Source organism: Artemia sp. Qi Xiang Cuo, chromosome 13 (genome assembly GCF_049724085.1).
Source record: "Artemia sp. Qi Xiang Cuo chromosome 13, ASM4972408v1, whole genome shotgun sequence".
In the NCBI taxonomy this organism is placed as follows: Eukaryota; Metazoa; Arthropoda; class Branchiopoda; order Anostraca; family Artemiidae; genus Artemia; species Artemia sp. Qi Xiang Cuo.
This window is the reverse complement of record NC_142806.1, coordinates 29521729-29540976: the sequence shown is the minus strand read 5'-3', so window position 1 is coordinate 29540976 and position 19248 is coordinate 29521729. Positions and strand designations below refer to the sequence as shown.

General features: G+C 35.9%; 1 protein-coding gene across 1 annotated transcript in view; it reads left to right on the top strand.

The window, feature by feature from the left end:
- The window catches only part of LOC148945164 (THO complex subunit 2-like), a 144880-nt gene that overhangs the window by 25738 nt on the left and 99894 nt on the right, over nt 1–19248 (top strand). The window contains exons 4-7 of the mRNA XM_089099403.1: nt 9555–9679; nt 12254–12381; nt 14945–15201; nt 17507–17823. Coding sequence (XP_088955529.1) covers nt 9555–9679; nt 12254–12381; nt 14945–15201; nt 17507–17823 — 827 coding nt within the window. The remainder of the gene's footprint in view (nt 1–9554; nt 9680–12253; nt 12382–14944; nt 15202–17506; nt 17824–19248) is intronic.

The window sequence follows — 19248 nt, the reverse complement described above, 5'->3', positions numbered from 1 at the left end:
TGATGGGAAACCGCAAAACCGGAGTGTTTCTCTTGCAACGCTTTTATCGTTGAGCCCGACAGAAGGTTGCGGTAACACTTCACAGTGCCCAAGCAAAGTTTGTTTTAACATCTGTTCGTTTTTTATCTAAGGAAGAGTTTATTCCCCTAGATTAAACTCTAGGGGAGTTTGTCTTCTCCATTTGATTCTGTGTTCTCCCATTGCCCCTACCGTGCCCCCTAGGACAAAGCCGATCAAAAAGATCTATATCAGTGGAGATAGAACGCTACCCTGCTTAACTCCTCATTTAATATGAAACCAGTTACTAACCTCATTATGTATCGCAGCATTGTTGTTCTTGTATATAGCACTGATCAATTTAATTAATTTATCTGGTATACCATGCCAGGATAGGACCTTCGCTAAAGCTTTTCTATCAGCTGAATCAAACGCTTGCTTACAATCTATAAAACTGAGAACTGCAGGGGTTTGATTACTCAGGCACTTCTCAATTATTAATCTATGAGTGAAAATGCGGTTGATGCATCCTCTACCCTTTCTAAAACCATACTGTTCTTCTCTTAAAACTTTATCTATAGCATATCTAAGTCTAGAAAATATCATCATGCTAAGCAATTTGCTTCCTACAGAAACCGGGCTAATGCCTCTATAATTACCACACTTAATCTAATCATCTATCTTATCGAGGGGTTTAATGAGTTTTCTCAAAATCGCAGGTACTCCCTCTTTTTCAAAGGTCGCATTCACTATCTTCAGTAACTTATCTCTACCCTCACAACCATCATATTTAAACCTCGTTTACAACCCATCATTCCCTGTGGCTTTATTATTTTTTTTATCCTTGTAGTACTCTAACTAGTCTCACTAATGCTTCCTCACAAAATAGATCTTCATTGACATCCAAAGTGTCACAATTTTTTTCATTCTTTTCTATATCTTGTCCTGTAATTATCATGGTTTAGCACATTCTCAAAATGTTCTGCCCATCTCTCTAATTATTTCTTTATCACTAAATGTGACCCCGTTCCTATCTTTAACTGGGACAGGATAGACTATTTTCTCTCAATTTATTAACATCTCAGTACAAGATTTTACTAATATGCCATCTGGCTGCATCTTCCAAACTTTTGACAATTTTTTCCATAACCTCACACCTCCTTAGTTCACATTTTAATGCTTTTTCCATTTTCTTTACATTCCTCTTATCTTCATATGGTCTGTTTCTCAAACAATGCTTGTCCATGGCCTCCACTTCACACTGCCAGTTTAGTATTTAACTGTTCTTGGAAAATGTCTCAAATACTCATCCTGGAGTCTAGCACTTCTCGTTAGGTAGTTACCCTTCCTAGATTTCAGCTTTTAATTAACCCCTAAACACTACTAGAAGATTACCTTATCCATAAGGTTATCTGTCTTACCATCATGCAAGGGAATATTGACACGGGCAGTGAACGGGAATGAAAAAACCGCATTCCATCATTATCTGTGTGTTTAAACGAACTCCAGACAGCAATTTAGATTCTTTTTTTTTGGCTGCTGCAAGCGCCTTTTTGGTGCTTGTTGCAATTGCAGCAGCCAAAACTTATGGTCCATTTTATAAACAAATCTGTGTTGGTTATAAATAGATTGTTATACCTGTAAATTTGTAGCAGTCTATAACTATTACTGTTTTCTTTTCCTACACCAAATTTACTAAAGCTGGGATACCATCTATCCCTGTTTCTGCCGAATCGGGCGTTAAAATCTTCTAATAAAAACACTGTGTTTCCAACTGGAACACTAGACCCCGGTGCCGCGCCAATGAGAGAAGACCGAGGACGGCGGGGCCCAAAACAGCAGCGGCGGTGCGCCGCCGGCACGATCAATGTTGACCGCAAACATTAATGTTTTCATCAGTCTTCCTCAAATCACAGCTTAAATTTACAAATTTACTTTCTCTACTCATTGACAGTACACTTTCATAGGATACTCCAACTAGTAGCTACTGGTAGCAACCAAACTGTCATATTCTTGTAAAAATCTCACTTCCCTTCACACTCCCTTTTGTATTTTTTTTTTTAAAGCAGCCATATAATGTTCTATAAGATCCGTCTCTGCTTTAGTTAAAAAAAAATAATTTACTTTTTGGCATCCCTGCTTTCAATAAAAAAATTCAAGATATTATCATTTAAATATAATGCTTCCCTATCCCCGCCCCCCCCCTCAGGATACCACCTTGATAGGATACCGTCTCTGCTTTAAATTAAAAAAAATAATGAACTTTTTGGCATCCCTGCTTAAAAAAGTAAATAAATTTGAGATATTATCATTTAAATATAATACCTCCCTACCCCACCCCCTCTCCCCTCTGTATACCACCTTAATAGAATACCGTCTCTACTTTAAATAAAAAAAAAAAGTTTTTGGCATCCCTGTTTTCAATAAAAAAAATTCAAGGTACTATCACTTAAATGTAATAACTCCCTCTGCCCTCCCCCTCTGGATACCATCTTGATAGGATACCGTCTCTGATTTAAATTTAAAAAAAAATTAGCTTATTGGCATCCCTGCTTTAAAAAAATCGACTTATTATCATTTAAATATGATAGCTCCCTACCCCCCCCCCCCTCTGGTTACCACCATGATAGGATACCGCTCATAAATAAAAAAAATATAACTTTTTGGCATCCCTGCTTTCAAAAAAAATTATTCGAGATGCTATCATTTAAATGTAATACCTACCTACCCCCTTGCCTCTGGATACCACCTTGATAGGATACCGTCTCGGCTTTACATTAGAAAAATAATTTACTTAATAATTAACTAGGTCACTATATGGTTCAAACAAAGACGCGAAATAACGTTAAACAGCTTAGTGTTTCTTGAAAAAAAAAGTTGATGGTATGAGTAAAGGGGTACAATGACAACAACAAAAATGTCTAAATTATTCAGATATACCTCAAATTATTAGAAAACTGAGTCATAGATTCGCCGTGGCATTCAATAAGATCCAACGAATCTAATTAAAAGGGAGCACACACAAAAACTAAATTAGGCCAGTAGCCTATGAGAAATTGCAAAATACCCAAGACAATGAACAAGTCCCAATGGGGGGCCCTGTGTCTATCAAAATATTTCAATGGTTTCCCAGGGAGTTTGATATCATTTTCTTCTGTCTCCAATCTAAATGAAAAAATAATTGTCTTTTTGGCATCCCTGCTTTCAATTCAAAAAAAAAAATTTTTAAATGAGGTAATAACATTTTAAAATGATAGCCCCCCCCCCCCTATAGGCAAAAATTTACGATTTTTTATGAATCATATTTTTGGGGTAACTTCCGTTTAAATATTTAATTCCCCAACCTTTTAAATAGCTTAGTATATAGATAAATTTTGTCTCAATAGAAGTTTTTTTTTTGGGGGGGGGGGGGGTAAAATTATTTCAGAAAGAAGATTGTATTTTCTTTAATCTATCAGGCGTTCAACAATTGTGTATTAAGCATTTAGAAAATATTATCTAAAAACAGCAAAAGAAAACAAAACTCTGCAAACTTACGATTGAGCAGTAGAAACAATCTGTCGACTATCACTTTCAAAATCCAACTGAAACTGTATAATAGTGAATGCGTTCTATTCAACTTAAAAATAAAATTCTTGATTGCAAATGATGTAAGGAATAGCTACTGGGAAACTGCATTCAAAATGATTTAATCTCATTTTATAAAAACATTACTTTTTTTGTCAACATATGAAGAACTGTGTATATTGTAATTGCGTCTGTCTGGTTTTTATGCAAAGTAACAAAAGAGACAAAAATTAACGAACAAGAGAGTAGTGAAGAATTATAGTAGTGAATATCGTCGGTGTTTTAGTCGCTATTTGGTGCCATGTGTTTTAGTTGATATTTGGTGCCATGTGTTTTAGTTGCTATTTGGTTCCATGTGTTTTATATATGATGGCGCCGTATACATTTGTGTACATTTGTTTGCCATGTGGTTTAGATATGGTGCCATGTGTTTTAAATATGATGGTGCCATGTGTTTTAAATATGATGGTGCCATGTACAATTGTGTAAATGGGTGTACATTTGTTTGCCATGTGTTTTAGTTACTATTTGGTGCCATGTGTTTTAGTTGCTATTTGGTGCCATGTGTTTTAGATAATATGGTGTCATTTACACTTATGTACATTTGTTTGCTATGTGTCCCCAGGTGGCGCATAGGGGAACGTCCTACAGGCATGTAGGATTCCTCCATGGTGATGGGAGGCACGGACCAAGGGGGGGGGGTTCAGTTTCTGGGGGTCCTGAAGTTTAACTGGAATACCTTCACCCGGGGGAAATAAATACAGGTGGTGGAGGACGATGGCCACTCTGATGTGCACTGGGCAGGGCCCACCACCATGTGGACAAGTCCCGCCAGTCGAAATTCATTCCCCCAGCAATGGGTAAATTGTCGGTGATTCAGGATGTCATAAAAGCGTATTATCCGTAGGAGATATAGTCTGTCCCTGCTAGGGACAGAGAGGAGTGGCTTACCGCTGTCCTGAATTCAACCGAGAAACCCCTTTTTTCACTTTCATGATGATTATGAGCAAACAAATGAATGTGAGAACCAGTGCTACTACTACATCTACCACGTCCGGGACAGCCGACGATATTCTTCACTACTATAGTAGTGCATATACTGCGATGACTGATTGCACTTTTTAGTTGTAAAATGAGTGACTTGTATTCTATTATTAATACCTTCCCAACCTAAAGAAGACTTGGCAGCTTCCTTACTCATCATGAGCTCTAATCCCTGCTTGTTTACCCCATCCTTCCTGCCTGAGCAAATAAATTTCATATCACCTAATTTCATGTTTCCTACCCCTGGAAAATGAGTTTCTGAAACTCTTACTAAGTTCAGATCGAAGAGTCTGAATTCATCAGTCAAACTCGATACGATAGTGTTTTTTTTTGGTTTTGTTTTTTTTATTGTCGTAGTATCAATTTTCATATTCTTTGAATGATTTAAATTATTATGGCCTTAGGAAAAGCAATGGTACCAGAACTAGTGCAGAAAGAGGACTAACACAACTTCTCAACCTTACACGAAGCGTTTAAACCGGCTTGGAACCGGACAGTAAGAAGTCTGGAACCTCCAGTTCAATGGAGGTTTTGTCTTTGAATCTGTTTGTTAACGGCCACTTGTATTCTTATCCCGGTCCTTAGCATCCCACCTAGACCCCGGCGCCGCGCCGATGAGGGAAGACCGGCGGCGGTGGGGCCAAAAATAGCGACCCACGCCGCGCTGCCGTTAAGATGTCGGCGGCGCGCCGCCGGCGCGATCAATGTTGTCCGCAAACATTAATGTTTTCATCAGTCTTTCTCAAATCACAGCTTAAATTCACAACAGATTCGAGCCTATTCACGAGTTCAAAAATTGACAAGTCGCTGGCTGGAAACTGGTCTTCTTCGTTATTCATCAGAACCCTTGCATAATGCGTATACCCTTATAATGCGTATAACCCTTGCATATACGTTTCAGAACCCTTGCATAATGCGAGTAGTTGAAGTATCTATTAACTTTGTATTTTTAACATAAATAATTATCAAAATTAGTAGTTTTTTCCATCGATCATTACTGCATACAAAACTTCAAATACCGTATTACAAAATCCGTCAGTTATCTGGGTAAAAACTTTGAATATAAGTTTGAACTTAGAAGCTTAATTTTTTCATAATGCCCTTTGCCTATATCTGTTTTGTCACCTTTAAAACAATTGAAATGGGCGACTTTGATATTGATTGTTTTTTTTGCTCTTTTGGATTCCTAAAAAGTCTTCTTGTATTAAAAAGTGGTTTTTAATAACAATTAAAAAAAATGCATTTTAAAGTTTTTCTTTTGCTTCTTTATAGAATATATGTCATGTAGGCTAAGGCCGAACTGCTGCTTTTTATTGGTTTTGGCTGCTCTTTTGGATATTATTCATTTTTTCTTTTGGGGATTCATTCCAAATTATAAACAGATAAATAAATAATATCAGTCAAGTTATAAACTGCATCCAAAAGGAGTAAATTTATCAAATTGAAAAATACAGGATGAACACTTCACATGAGAACATTTCAATTACAATGAAACAAAAAACACTTGATGGTTTATTCGGTATGAAGAAAAATGAAGTGCCAGCTCTTATCTTAGGTAAAAAATGAAAAGCTCATCCGTTTTAAATGTAATTAAATAAAATAATATGCAGACTGAAGTAGCTCCAGGAAGATGTTGGGATTTTCATCCTAGTTCATCACTTTTAATCCAAGCAAAATGTTAGGACACTTAGTATCAGTTATTGAGTTTAAGCTTTGATTTCCAAATGCTCACAAAAATTACCAAATTTAAGAAAGTCGCAACAATAAGTCACATGTGGTCAAAATACTCAAAGACTCCTCTTTGATCCCCACCCAGGCTCAAAGCTTCTGCTATGGTCATTTCCATGGAAATCTCCAAAGAGTTTCCTTTTAAAATAGCTTTCAAGCGTAGTTAGGGGTATTTAGCCTTTTTTGCTTTTCTCCAAAGCTTTGAAAAAGGTGTTATAATATTCCAAATGTTACATTTGTTATATTTGTGCATATTTTTGGTAATCATTTGTGGGGTGATCGAATTTTTTAAACCACTTTAGATAGTTAAGAACGTTGCAACATCTAGTACCCTGAGGTCGTAAGACTGTCAAAGACTCCTTCTTGAACCTCTCAAATTGAAAGCTTTTATTATGACCTGGCCTTTTAATGTAACTTGGGGTCTGGACAAAGGGCGCTATTGTCACTCGAGCGCAACGTTAGGTGGGGATGTCGATATCGCTTTTGTCACACCAATTCGTTTTAGTGTGAATCTTCCTGGTACTTATGAATGAATGTTTTCAAAGTAAACCCGTTTCATCAATAAGAAAAAATGGGTTAGACGCATATGTCCCTTTCCCTTTGGACGACAAAACCATGCAAGTGCTGTATCAAGTATAACTCACGAAAATCTTGTTAATTTTTGTCAACTTTTCAACTTTTTGGCATCCCTGCTTTCAATACAAAAAAAATCAAGGTACTATCACTTAACTATAATTACTCCCTATGTCCCCCCCCTCTGGATACCATCTTGATAGGATACCGTCTCTGCTTTAAATAAGAAAAATAATTAACTTATTGGCACCCCGGCTTTAAAAAAAATCGAGGTATTATCATTTAAATATGATGGCTCACTACCCCCCCACTAGGATGCCACCAGGATAGTATGCCTTTTTTTCTATACATTAAAAAAAAATTAACTTTTTTGTATCCCGGCTTTAAATAAAAAAAAATTCTAATTTTTATGATTTAAATGTAATGCCTCCCTATCCCCCTCCCCTCTTGATACCACCCTGATAGGATACCTTCTCAGCTTTCATTAGAAAAATAATTTACTTGATAATTAACTAGGTCACTGTATGGTTCAAACACATACGCAAAATAACGTTAAACAGCTTAGTGTTCCTTGAAAAAAAAAATTTAAGGGTATGAGTAAAGGGGTACAAAGACAATAACAAAAACGTCGAAATTATTCAGATATACCTCAAATTACTGAAAAACTGAGTCAGATTCACCGCGGCATTCAATAAGATCCGAAGAATCTAATTAAAAGGGAGCACACACAAGTGTCTCTGTTTTGATTTAGGCCAGTAGCCTATGAGAAATCGCAAAATACCCAAGACAATAAATAAGTCCTATTGGGGGGCCCTGGGTCTATCAAAATATTTCAATGGTTTCCCAGGGAATTTGATATCATTTTCTTCTGTCTCGACTTTAAATGAAAAAAATAAATTATCTTTTTGGCATCCCTGCTTTCAATAAAAAATATGAGGTATTATTATTTAAAAATGATAGCCCCCTATCCCCCCCCCCTATAGGCAATAGTTTACAATTTATTTATTAATCACATTTTTGAGGTAACTTCCGGTTCAATCTTTAATTCCCCAACCTTGTACATAGCTTAGTCTATAGCTAAATTTTGTCTTAATCGAAGGTTTTTTTTTTGGGGGGGGGGGGGGTAAAAATGTTTAAGAAAGAAGATTGTATTTTCTATCAGGGTTCAAAAAATGATTATTAAAAATCAAGAACATCTTATCTAAAAACAGCCAAACAAAATCTGCAAATTTACAATTCAGCTGTAGGCTGAATCAGATGAAACAGTCTGTCGGCAGATAAAACAATCTGTCGGCTGTCAATTTCAAAATCCAACTGAAGGCTGAAGCTGTATAGTAGTGAATGTGTTCTATAATTCTATTCAACTTGAAAATAAAATTCTTGACCACGAATGATGTAAGAAATAGCGATTAGGAAACTGCATTTGAAATGGCTTCAACTCATTTCATAAAGACGATTCTTTTTTTGTCAACATGTGAAGAACTGTGTATATTACAATATTTGCAATTGCATATTGGATGTGTCTGGTTTTTATGCAAAGTAACAAAAGAGACGAATATTAACTAACAAGAGAGTAGTGAAGAATTATGGTATGCAAAGTAATATTTGGCAGAGAAAGTCACTGGTGATAAATCGCTAGGGGTGGCAGCGTGATTGCGTGATTTTCGTGGATTCGGGAACCAGGGTGACACATAGATTTTTAGGAAAATACCCGAAAATTCGGGGATAGTGCCAGCCCTGCTTGGTTTCTAAATAGGCAAATCGAAATACTAAACCACACGAGAAGAAAAAGCTCCGACTTTGCGGTTGACGCAATAAAGAATTGCAACAAAATTAATTTGAAGTCAATCAAACGCCTCTGCCGGCGGTGGTGCGCCTGCGGCACTCCGGTGGTGGTACGACACTTCGGTGGCGTTCGACCGGGCCTCTCGTCGGCGGCGTTCGGTCGATCCGTCGGCGCGGCGCCGGGGTCTAATCACACCATTGTGAAATAATGAGAATGGCTCGATAAATATATTATCTAATTTTGATTTAGTACTGTCAATCAAAATAAAAGACTACACGAAGATCTGATAAAAGGAAGTTTGTGCAAAGTATTAAGTAAGAATTTTATTAGTAGTGTTTTCCTATAGTTTTGTATATAGTCTAAGGCTAGATCTGGCCCCATTTTTTTGGGGGGAGGGGGTATTCTAATAGTGACCATTGTGTTTGGGAATTGGGCTGATCAGGGAAGCGAATGGTAACGCTGTTTTGTTATCATAGTATTTATTTCAGAAGAGTCCATAGACCAGAATGTAACCAAATTTCGAATCAACCTGACGGTAAGAAGTTGTTGTAAAAAGTAAACAACCCTATTTTTGTGACAGTGCAGTGGATGAAACTCTGTGTCCTTACATTGCTTCATTTTGGGAGCTTCACTCAGCTTACTTGTATATTCACTTTACGAAATCTTGTTGTATCTTTATTTTTCAGGTTGCATTGTTTTCTCGATATTATAGACAATTATTGAAAAAATAGCAAAAAATGCCTATTTTTGCGACGGCGCCGAGGACGAAACTGTGGCCTTTCATCGCTTCATTTTGAGAGCTCCATTCAGCTTACGGGTATATTCACTTTACGAAATGTGTATTATATTTATTTTTCAGGTTGCTGGCGAGGCTCTGTTGAAAGAAAGACTAGACTTCGAAACACTGGAGAACTCTGGAGTCTTAAAGGCCAAGGGCAGTAGAATTCTATCAGGAAAACACATTAAGCTTCGAACAAAACTCTAGTATGATTTTTTTTTTTTTACCTTGGTTTTTTTCCGTTTGTTTTGTTCAGTTTGTATAGTGCTTTACTTTTTTTTATATGATTACTATACCAGCTTGGGATCCAATGGGATAGAAAATCGGTCAAAAGAATGTCAAAACTTACTTTATTCGATAGAGCCAAGCTTAGAATAGGACCGTGTAGAATCATGGATGAGCTGAGTAAAGCTAAACGTTTGACTCAGGAATTAGTAATTGGTAGCCTACTTTTCAGACAAAAGTTTATTGAAGAAGTTTCCAATGCCAGTATTGAGCAAGTGCTGAATCTGCATTCCTTATTTCAAATACACCTTGTGTAAAGCCTTGGAATAAAAGTATATCATCCAAGACCTAAAAATTGCTACCATCTGGTGGTGAGCTCATGGCTTTCTGATCTCCATTGGTCTCTCTGCGTCGGGGTTTCATCTTTTACCTCTGATGTTCGAAATTATGCCATTCGGACATTGTTAACCAGTTTTTCTGCTACCTCTAGTCAATGATATTGGGCCTTCCTGGCTCTGTTGACCCTTTGCTGTCTCTTTTTTCCATTTGTTTAGTGATTGATGATTACTTATATTCGAAAAACCGATTTTTTTTTAGAATTGTGATGGGGAAAAATTCCAGATTCTCTAAATGATTCCACAACCACTATTTTTGCAATGAAATAAAGTGGTATCTAAGGTTTTTATTTATTGTACAAACATGTCCAATACTTGACTTTTGACTTAATAGAACAGTTTATGCGAATCCTAAGGATTAATATTCATGTAATAAGTAAGTAATTAATCGGATTAACGACGCTTCTTGGCTACTAATGTCTCTGCGTCGGCCCTGCAAGATGTGTTGCTACAGCAAGGTTTGACCTAATTACCAAGCTAACGCCAACCCACTGCGTCACTACAGGACGGATCAGTATTCATATTTTAGAAACAAATATTTTTTTAATCTTCCCTGTCTTTGTATAGAATTCGCATAAGTTGCGAATTCGGCTTCTTTCTTTCAAATCGTATAGTACCAAGGAGGGTGAGAATCAAATCTGACTGTTCCAATAGGTTAAACAGCAACTTTGTAACCATATATGTTTTAAAAAGTCAGAAAAGTCGAAAATTCGATGTCCAATGAAAAGACCTCCATGATGGCCTTCAGATGAAGTTATGGATCTTTCGTTAGTAGGAACCACAGAACTAGACAAAAAATTATGGGTGATAAATCGGCAAAAATAAGCTAAAAACATAAAGTACCAATCAGCTTAAGAAGGTGCAGCTTCCCTTAGAAGGTGGAGTTGACTTTGGGAACCGACAAATTAATAGTCTTTGTATTTATACCGTCACACTGCGCTGTCAAATTTAACTAGTTAGTTTTGCTTATTTGTTTTCATGGTTCAACTAGGTACCACTGATGAAAACCCTGAAGACTTGTTAGTTTGGAGACGACAAACAAAAAATAATAGAAAATCGCTTCCCTAATTATCAGATTAATGTCCCTTTTCTTAACTTTATTCCCTCACTAAACTTATTGTTCGCCACTGGCCCTCGCTATTGATTAAGTATTTTTTCCCATATCTCTAATCTAAATATAAATTTAATCTCGTCTTTTTTTATGCTAAATTACTCTGTTGTAAAAAGTGATTAATTAAAGTAAGGATAAAAATCCAAATAAACAGCGACTCATCGAGCCAAATGTAACGGTTAAAAGACTACGCTTTTGGCCAGGGTCCAGCTTCAAGCATGAATTCATTGATTTTCGAAATGGCACAAATATGAATTTGGGCAAAGAATGGCTATTGGTTAGAACCTCGAAGAACCCGCCCCAGAGGCAGCGGAGATTTGTATCTTTTTACTATGTTAGAGTCTCTGTTTTGACTTTTATTGATTTAATAATAAGTTTATTACCTTTTACAGTCCCTATAATTTATTATTCTTGCCTGTGTTATAGGTTTCAGGAGCTTTTAAAAAGTTCACTAAAAAAGTTAGGTTTCTGGGGCAATGTAGAGTAGCCCCTACATTATTGAGATATATTCTACGAGAGAAGATTGTTTCGATAGTACGGCTCCAAGCTCTGAACCAGCTCCTTGAATGTATAAGAATGTCCTTCGCTAATACCGGAGGGTTTTCTCCTCCACTTCAGTTCTGGAGTGTGGGGATCAGAATCGGCATGAGAATAAAGACGTTTAAGGGAGATTCACAAGAATGATATTTTTTCTCCCAATAGAGACGATTCGTTTGGTTGTAGGGACATAGCCGCACCAGGCGTAGTTTATTTAGATTATTTTACGTTTAAAGTGTACTGAGGGAGCCCTAGTACCATTCTGGTTCATCTCCTGCACCATCTAATACTGGTGGCAACCTCAGTTGCCTCTAATACTCTTGGCAGAGAACCAACGGAACCAGCAGCTCTAATAATCGCCGTTTTCAGGTACACATAGACCTAAGATGGGTCTATGGAGTAAGAAACATTATCCTTTATACTTTAAGATAATTCTATGCTACACAGAACCAATTTATAATTTGGTTTAGTTCTTTTTATCTTTGTTGCTAAGCCTTTTTATTTCATTCTAGCTTTAAGCAACACAAGTTCAACTTATTAAGAGAAGAAACAGAAGGATTTGCCAAACTTATAACAGATGTTTCTGAGAGTGAAAATCATTCAATTCAAGAAAAACTTCAAGCCCTGGGATCCCTTATTGGTATTTATTTATCCTCTTACAATTTTTTTTCAGATTTGGTGACAAGATTTTCATGATTCGCAGTATGGTTCTTTTCTTTGTGTTTGTGTGTTGGTAACCTGTGGACGATCTTTGGTCTGATTACCAGTTTTCATTGTTCGTAAAGTTTTCATTTATCTTTGAGATAATGTGTCGAAGGGGAACAAAGTATGGTTATGGGATCCGTTTTATAGTGCAGCCTTGTACAAAAAAAGGGCCTGCCACTTGGCTATTGACCCCATAGACAAACTTCTGTGTGGCTTTTGTGAGTGGTAAGGAACAAAGCATGGGGGCATTTAATTCCCCAGCCCCCTCTTGTCTCCTTTTCCTGTGGGATATTTTCTGGTAAAAAGTTTCCAAATTTTCTTTTAATTTTTTTTTGGGGAGGGGTATAAAGGATGACGATGGTGGGGTTAAATCCCCTCGGCGAAAGAAAATATTTCAATTAAAACTGTGAACTGGTTAAAAATAAATAAAAACAAGTCATGCTCATGAAATTGAAAATTAAGTTAAAGTATAAGAATTGTGCAAGCTGCCTTTACCGACGATAAAACTTAAACATATTCGAATCTCCCCTAGATGTCGGGGAGTGGCCCCAATCCCCCTGTCCTCATGAAACCCTACTATTTATGCAAAAAAGTAAAATTTACCGTGCTAGAAACAGCATACAATTGATTTTTTCAGGTATTAAAATTAGTATGCATTTCAACGGATTATTTATTAAAGATGTATTGCTTAAATAGTTGTATTTATTTATTTTTTTTTTATCCAGGGGTTCAAAAATTGGAATGGCTGTCATTCCATAGGAAACTGTGATTGCTTTTACTTTTTCTACGTAGCAATAGAAATTACACCGCAACAAAGGACTGTTTTCGGATCAGGACTCTTAATATCCCCAAGATTAAACAAATTATCGCAAATAAAAAAAAATCAAACTGACAGAATTTTTATTAATATAAATCATGGTTGTAAGGTGTAATATGAAGTCTGAGGCACGAGCATACGACATTCGTAGCAGCGCTAAAGCTCAAAAATGTACATCCTAAATGTGAGATTGGTGTCAGGTATAGCAATGTCAAAGTTAGATATCACTTAGATATCAGTCTGATACTGCCCATTGAACCACCGCTTTCTATGCTACAATTACTTGTGCTTTATAGTTAACAACACATAGTAGGCTATGTTTATTTGGTTATCAAAATTATATGTTTTTAGAAGGATTAATTTTCCCCTCGATTTGCTACTGCTATTTTCAGTCAGCAGAAACAGCAAGGGAATTCGGAACGGTAGCCGTTCTGATTTTAGGGCAATTTCTAAATTTTCTTAGTTTTACTATTGATCTTTAGTTTCACAAGAAAAAATACCTTAACTCAAGAAAAATCAGCATACAACAAGAAACTAAATTACATTGGTAGCTTGTTTAATTGCTAATTAAGTAAAATTATTGAATACAAGATGTCAGGAAGTACAATTGGACTTAGATAAAGATATATTGGGATTATTTACCTTTCTGGATTGATCCTCCCTATCTCTTTCTTCTGTCTCCATTCCTTCTCCCCCTTCTTGCTGTCCTTTATCCCTGCCCCTTCTTTTCCCACTTCAACCCACAAGGGATTGCCAACTGCTGAGTTTGTCAATCCCTTGAGTCTTTGCTGTATTTAAACCTCCGTTAATTTTAATATAGCTCAAACCCCCAGATGGCATTGCCTGCTTGACGCCAAAGCCTAGATGTAGATGTTCAGCAATTTCCTTCAGCAATCGCCGGAAAGCAATTCTTTTATTCCGTTTTGTATCATCAATCATGCTTAGTGTTTTTTATTTGTTGTCTCAATCATGCGTATTTTTTTGTAAGGAATAGCGTAATTTAGTTGAGGCTTTTGCCAATACTATAAAAGCTGTTTTAAATAAATGAATCTTGAATGTTGCAATTTATGCAAATGATCAGAAGACGGAAGATATACGTGAAGCACATGGTTGTTCAACGAAAATATAAGGCAGTATCAACTATTTACTCGAATTGACTCATTTAATGAATAAATATGTTAAATAAACTTAAAAAGAAAGAAAGAAAAACAACAAGTCGAGCAAACAGCGTTCTCTACTGGCTGATTGATTTTATTTCCAAAGCATGTTTCAGTTAACTTGCGGCTGAGTGAGCACTTGTTTTTAACTATGGCAGACTGCGTGCAGGTAAGTTCAGTTTAAGCTAAAATGTGGATGAAATTTGATAATTTTTTCACCCAGTGTTTTTTACTTTGTTATATATTAGCTTGCATCTAACAAATGACTTAAGAACCTTTCTTATTTTTAATCATGGCTTCACTTACACGTTTCTTGGGGCCTATTTTGATGAATAGCTAACTTTCACTGGATAAGCAACCCCTTAAGTGCTTAAGTTTTCTCTTTATCGTCACTGCTTTCAATGAAATCCAAAAGGTTTTACAGAAGAAATTAAGCCCAGAATTCGTCCAAGAAATTGGTAATTATTTAATCCATGTAGGAGTGGGCATGGTCTTTGACTTTTTTTTTATATTTTTTTTTCCAGGTTGTTTCAACTTGGACCCAAATCGAGTCTTGGATCTTATTCTGGAAGCGTTTGAAATGCACCCTGAACTTCACAGCACAATTTTTATTCCTCTTATTAACAGTTTCATGCCGGACTCACGTGTATTGAGCGAAATAATGGGTTTCAAATTTAAGTCATTCCACGAAAGTGATGATGTAGCACCTTCCAGTTTGTTTTTGATAGTTGTGCTTCTGTTGGAGCACAAATTAATAAAACTGGAGGACATATACTCGTGGGTAAGTTTCTTTTCCTAATGTTTAAGGGTAGTCCATCCGCCTTCTAGATGCAGTTTCATCTAATATGCTGTCAGTTGGCTGCATGATCGTACTTCTGGTTGAATGGATTAGAGCTGTTGTAACTGGCTCCAGTATGCTACACAGGGAGCGGTAACCCTGCCTAGAAAACTTTATTGTGGATGTTGCCACAAGTTATTGCAGAATTACTACCATTGTTGCTCAGGATAAGCAGAAGCTCCCTGGTAATTTCTTGTCCTTTGAAGCAAAGCTGTTTGTGAAATTTCGTGTGTGTCTTGCTATCAGCCAAAACTTTACTGCTATCTCAGACTGACATTGTTTCCATCAATGACTGTAGGGAGGGTCTCTTTTAATTTACTGGTTATTTTTAAGGTTTGTGTTGTTTTCACTCTGTCCTGAGCACTCTTATCTGAAATTTTGGCTCTTTATTGCCTTTTTTGCACTGAGGACGGTTGAGAAGAAGTCTGAATCGAAATGTTAGTATTCTATTCTTCTTTTCATCTCTGGTTAGAATTATCCTCGTTTTTTCTTCGTCGTAAAATGTTTTTCACTTTAAGGGGCACATCACGTGCGTCATGGGGAATGTTTTTTTTTTTGCTTCTGTAACCTTTTTTTTATGAACAATGGTTTTTTTTTCTTAAAAAAGAGATGAACTCTTTCAGTTGTTAAAATGGGCGCCCATAAGGGGGGGGGAGGGCGCTCCCTGGCTGAATGATGTTGCCTTATTTCTATATTTTCGTTCTTAGATTTCTATTATATAGCATTAAAAGTGCCAATTAGACGAGGTTTGCCCCCCCTTGGAATTCAGCTTTTGGGCGCCCATGGTTCTTATTATTATTTTATAAACATATATTCGCTTAAAAATAGGCTTATTTATTTTTCTGATGTGATCAAATCTAATAGAATAAGAAATTGTACTGTTTTATATGCTAACTCAAATGTCACGGTTAGAATACTCTGACAGAAAGGCATTAAAATGGCACATAACGAGTTACATGATGGATGCGAGTTTTTTTGTTTTAACATAACTTTTTTCTTAAGAAAGTAAAGAACCCTTTCGATTCTTCATTGATTGCTCTTATTTTGCAAATTTAAAGATAAAAACAATTTTTCTCAAATGAAAGTTAAGATAAAATTTGAAACTAACAGGAATTATTAGAAATTGAACAAAATGGGGTTCCCCAGCTCTTTTCGTTGAAGTTTTACTTTTTCCCCAATTCTTTAGGAACGACTGCTCAAACACAAGGGTAGTTGATGGGAATGAGAATTATCTTTTAAAGCACTGTGAAACTTTAGCGTAAATATCAGGGGGCTGAGGAGGAGGCAGCTCCCTTATATACGGAATAATTTTTATCTCTTAAGTTTTAATGTCTCTCTTTAATTCTATATGAGAAAAAATGTTTTTCTTTATATTAATTTCTATTCGTTTTTCATAGTATACCCAGGATTACCCTAAATACAAGAAAGGCAACCACCCCTCATACCCGACTCTTTAAAACAAAATTTAAATTTCATCCATTTTAATATACAATTCAACTATCTATCTTGGATTCTTATTTTGATACGATCAACCTTGGGAAGAAAAAATACTAACATGTATCCAAAATCCTTCATTTTGGAAAAAAAAATGCAGAATTCCACATTTCTGTAGATATAAGCTTGAAACGTCTTCACTGGGGTTCTGTGATATAGTGAATCCAATGCTATGATTTTCATTAAGATCCCTTGGGCTTTTGATAGTGTTTTCCCCTTTTACAAACATCACCCAAGTTTCCCTAGGCTCTTAGCTTTTGATGGACTACATTAGACTCCATGAATGTTACGTATTTGGAATCAGTAGAACAACCCAATTCTTTCGATTCATTAATTGTTATCAAAAATCCGTTTTTAAAAATTTTGGTTACTGTGACCGTAGTCGCTCCTTGCCTACAGTTGGTTGCCACGAATTGTTTGCTATGTATCCATTGAAGAAGCTGTTGCTTCATGATTTTACTGGTATTGTACATATTTTTTTTCAGTGCCTATTTAGTCTGTCTAGATTATTTTAACCACAGTTTAAATTTTGCCCAATATTTGGTTTGGTTTTTACTCTCAGATATTTGGGCATATAGTCCTTTTCTTGTGCTCTGCAGTGTTGTCTCTACCTTTCTTAAATGTTCCTCTTTGCAGATTTTGACAATCCTGAAAACGACTAAATAAAAATAAGAAATTCAAAGATTTAGAACTCAATAATAAATTCAAATAATCAAAAGGTATACAACATCATGTTTTTCATTTTGTTTTTCAGCTGTCTCCAGATGAAGCTACGTTATCTGAGTATGCTGATGAAGAAATACAGAAAGCCAAAAAAGTACTAGCAAAAATAAACAAGCTATCAATGAAGGAAGGTGAAGAAGCCGAAGAGCCTTTGTTTACGCTTGAAGATACGTTTTACGGATCGAATCAAAAGCTAGGGCTGTTAGAAGCAGCTCTTGTGGTTGGCTCCTGGAGTGTTGCTTGTGCTTTATTGGATAAAGTTTCAACTGACTGGGTGATGTCTTTCAGTCCTATTTGTAACGCGGCACTGAATTTAGTTCATGCATCTATTGAACCGATCTATAGGATGTAAGTATATTACAACTTATAACTCTTTTATTCAGTTAATTATTTGTTCTTCTATACTTTCTTCAGAACAGTATCAAATTTGTTTTGATGTTTTGTTTTGTGTATCCTTTTATGAAATGGACCGAGATATACCAAACTGTAAGTCGTAAATGCGCAACCAAATAGAAAAAAATCATCTTGCTTATACTTCCCTGTGTGTCAAGTCTGCAGGAAACCCCAGTGAAATTGGATAGCTTTGGGCCTGAAAATGCACTTTTGAGGGACCAAATGTCCTTCCCTTTTAACGGTCATGCCCTGGGTAACCTCATATTCTAATATTCTACTGTTAAATAAATAAAAGAGATAATACCGTTCTATACTTCCATGCCAAAAATTGTGCTTTAACTGACTGAATAAGTTTATTTTTGTAAATTATTTTTGTAAACCAATCATATTACGTATGTCAGAAAGGAAGGTCAATGAACTCACCTTTTTTAGTACTTGTTGTATTTAACTTTTGTTGCCAAATTTTGAACCAGTGAAAAGGACGAACAGTTTTGAGTCAAATCATTTTTAAAAGTAAACTTCTTTCTGTAGTTATAAGTAACATTGATTATTTCTATTTTCCTGATTGCCGAAAATTGTATTCAAAACCCTTGTTTTGAGCCTAGATGTCTTTTGTCAACTCAATAGATTTCTAATGGTGTCCTTGATAACGTCCAGTCCTCGTTGAATCATCCATGTTTATGACATACAATGTGAGATATATCATAATGTGTAAAAACATGTGCCCTTTCACATCTTTTTTTGTACAATTCATTTATTTGACATTTCATTTCTTTGCTCAGAGTTTTGTATAACCTTCCTGTGTCTTTTCTTTGTTGGCTTTGAATATACTGTATACAGATAAACATTTGGAGAAGAAAATTAGAGAGGCGTGACAGAATCTCAGTACACCCAATTGTATACATTTTGCTCAAAGGAAATCAAAATAATCTTGGGTTTTTGTATAATTTTTCATGACTGAATGTGAAGTAAAATGAGTTTTTTGGTAAAAGAGACGAGTCAGTTTCAGAAATTTGATGCTTGTACGTGCTCCTTACCATGTTCATGTTCCCTCCATGTCCTTCTTTTTCTTACAGAAAAATGTCCTTATTTTTTTTCTCTTGTCTTGTTTTATCATTACAGATCGTCTAATCTTATCTTATTTTACAATATTGGTAAATGTCTGTAACTCCTAGCCAATTGCTAATCTGAAAACAACTATGCTGTGTTATATAAGAGGTACCTCAAGGGTGTCCGAAGAGACAGCAACGGAACCTTAAGTGTTAGTGGGTTTCGTAATAGCTTATACGTTTTTTTTTTCGTTTTTTTTGCTCTATGTCTATTGGCAAACGAGTGTTTTTCATTTCATATATTGCATACAGTCAGTATGCTTTATTAAAA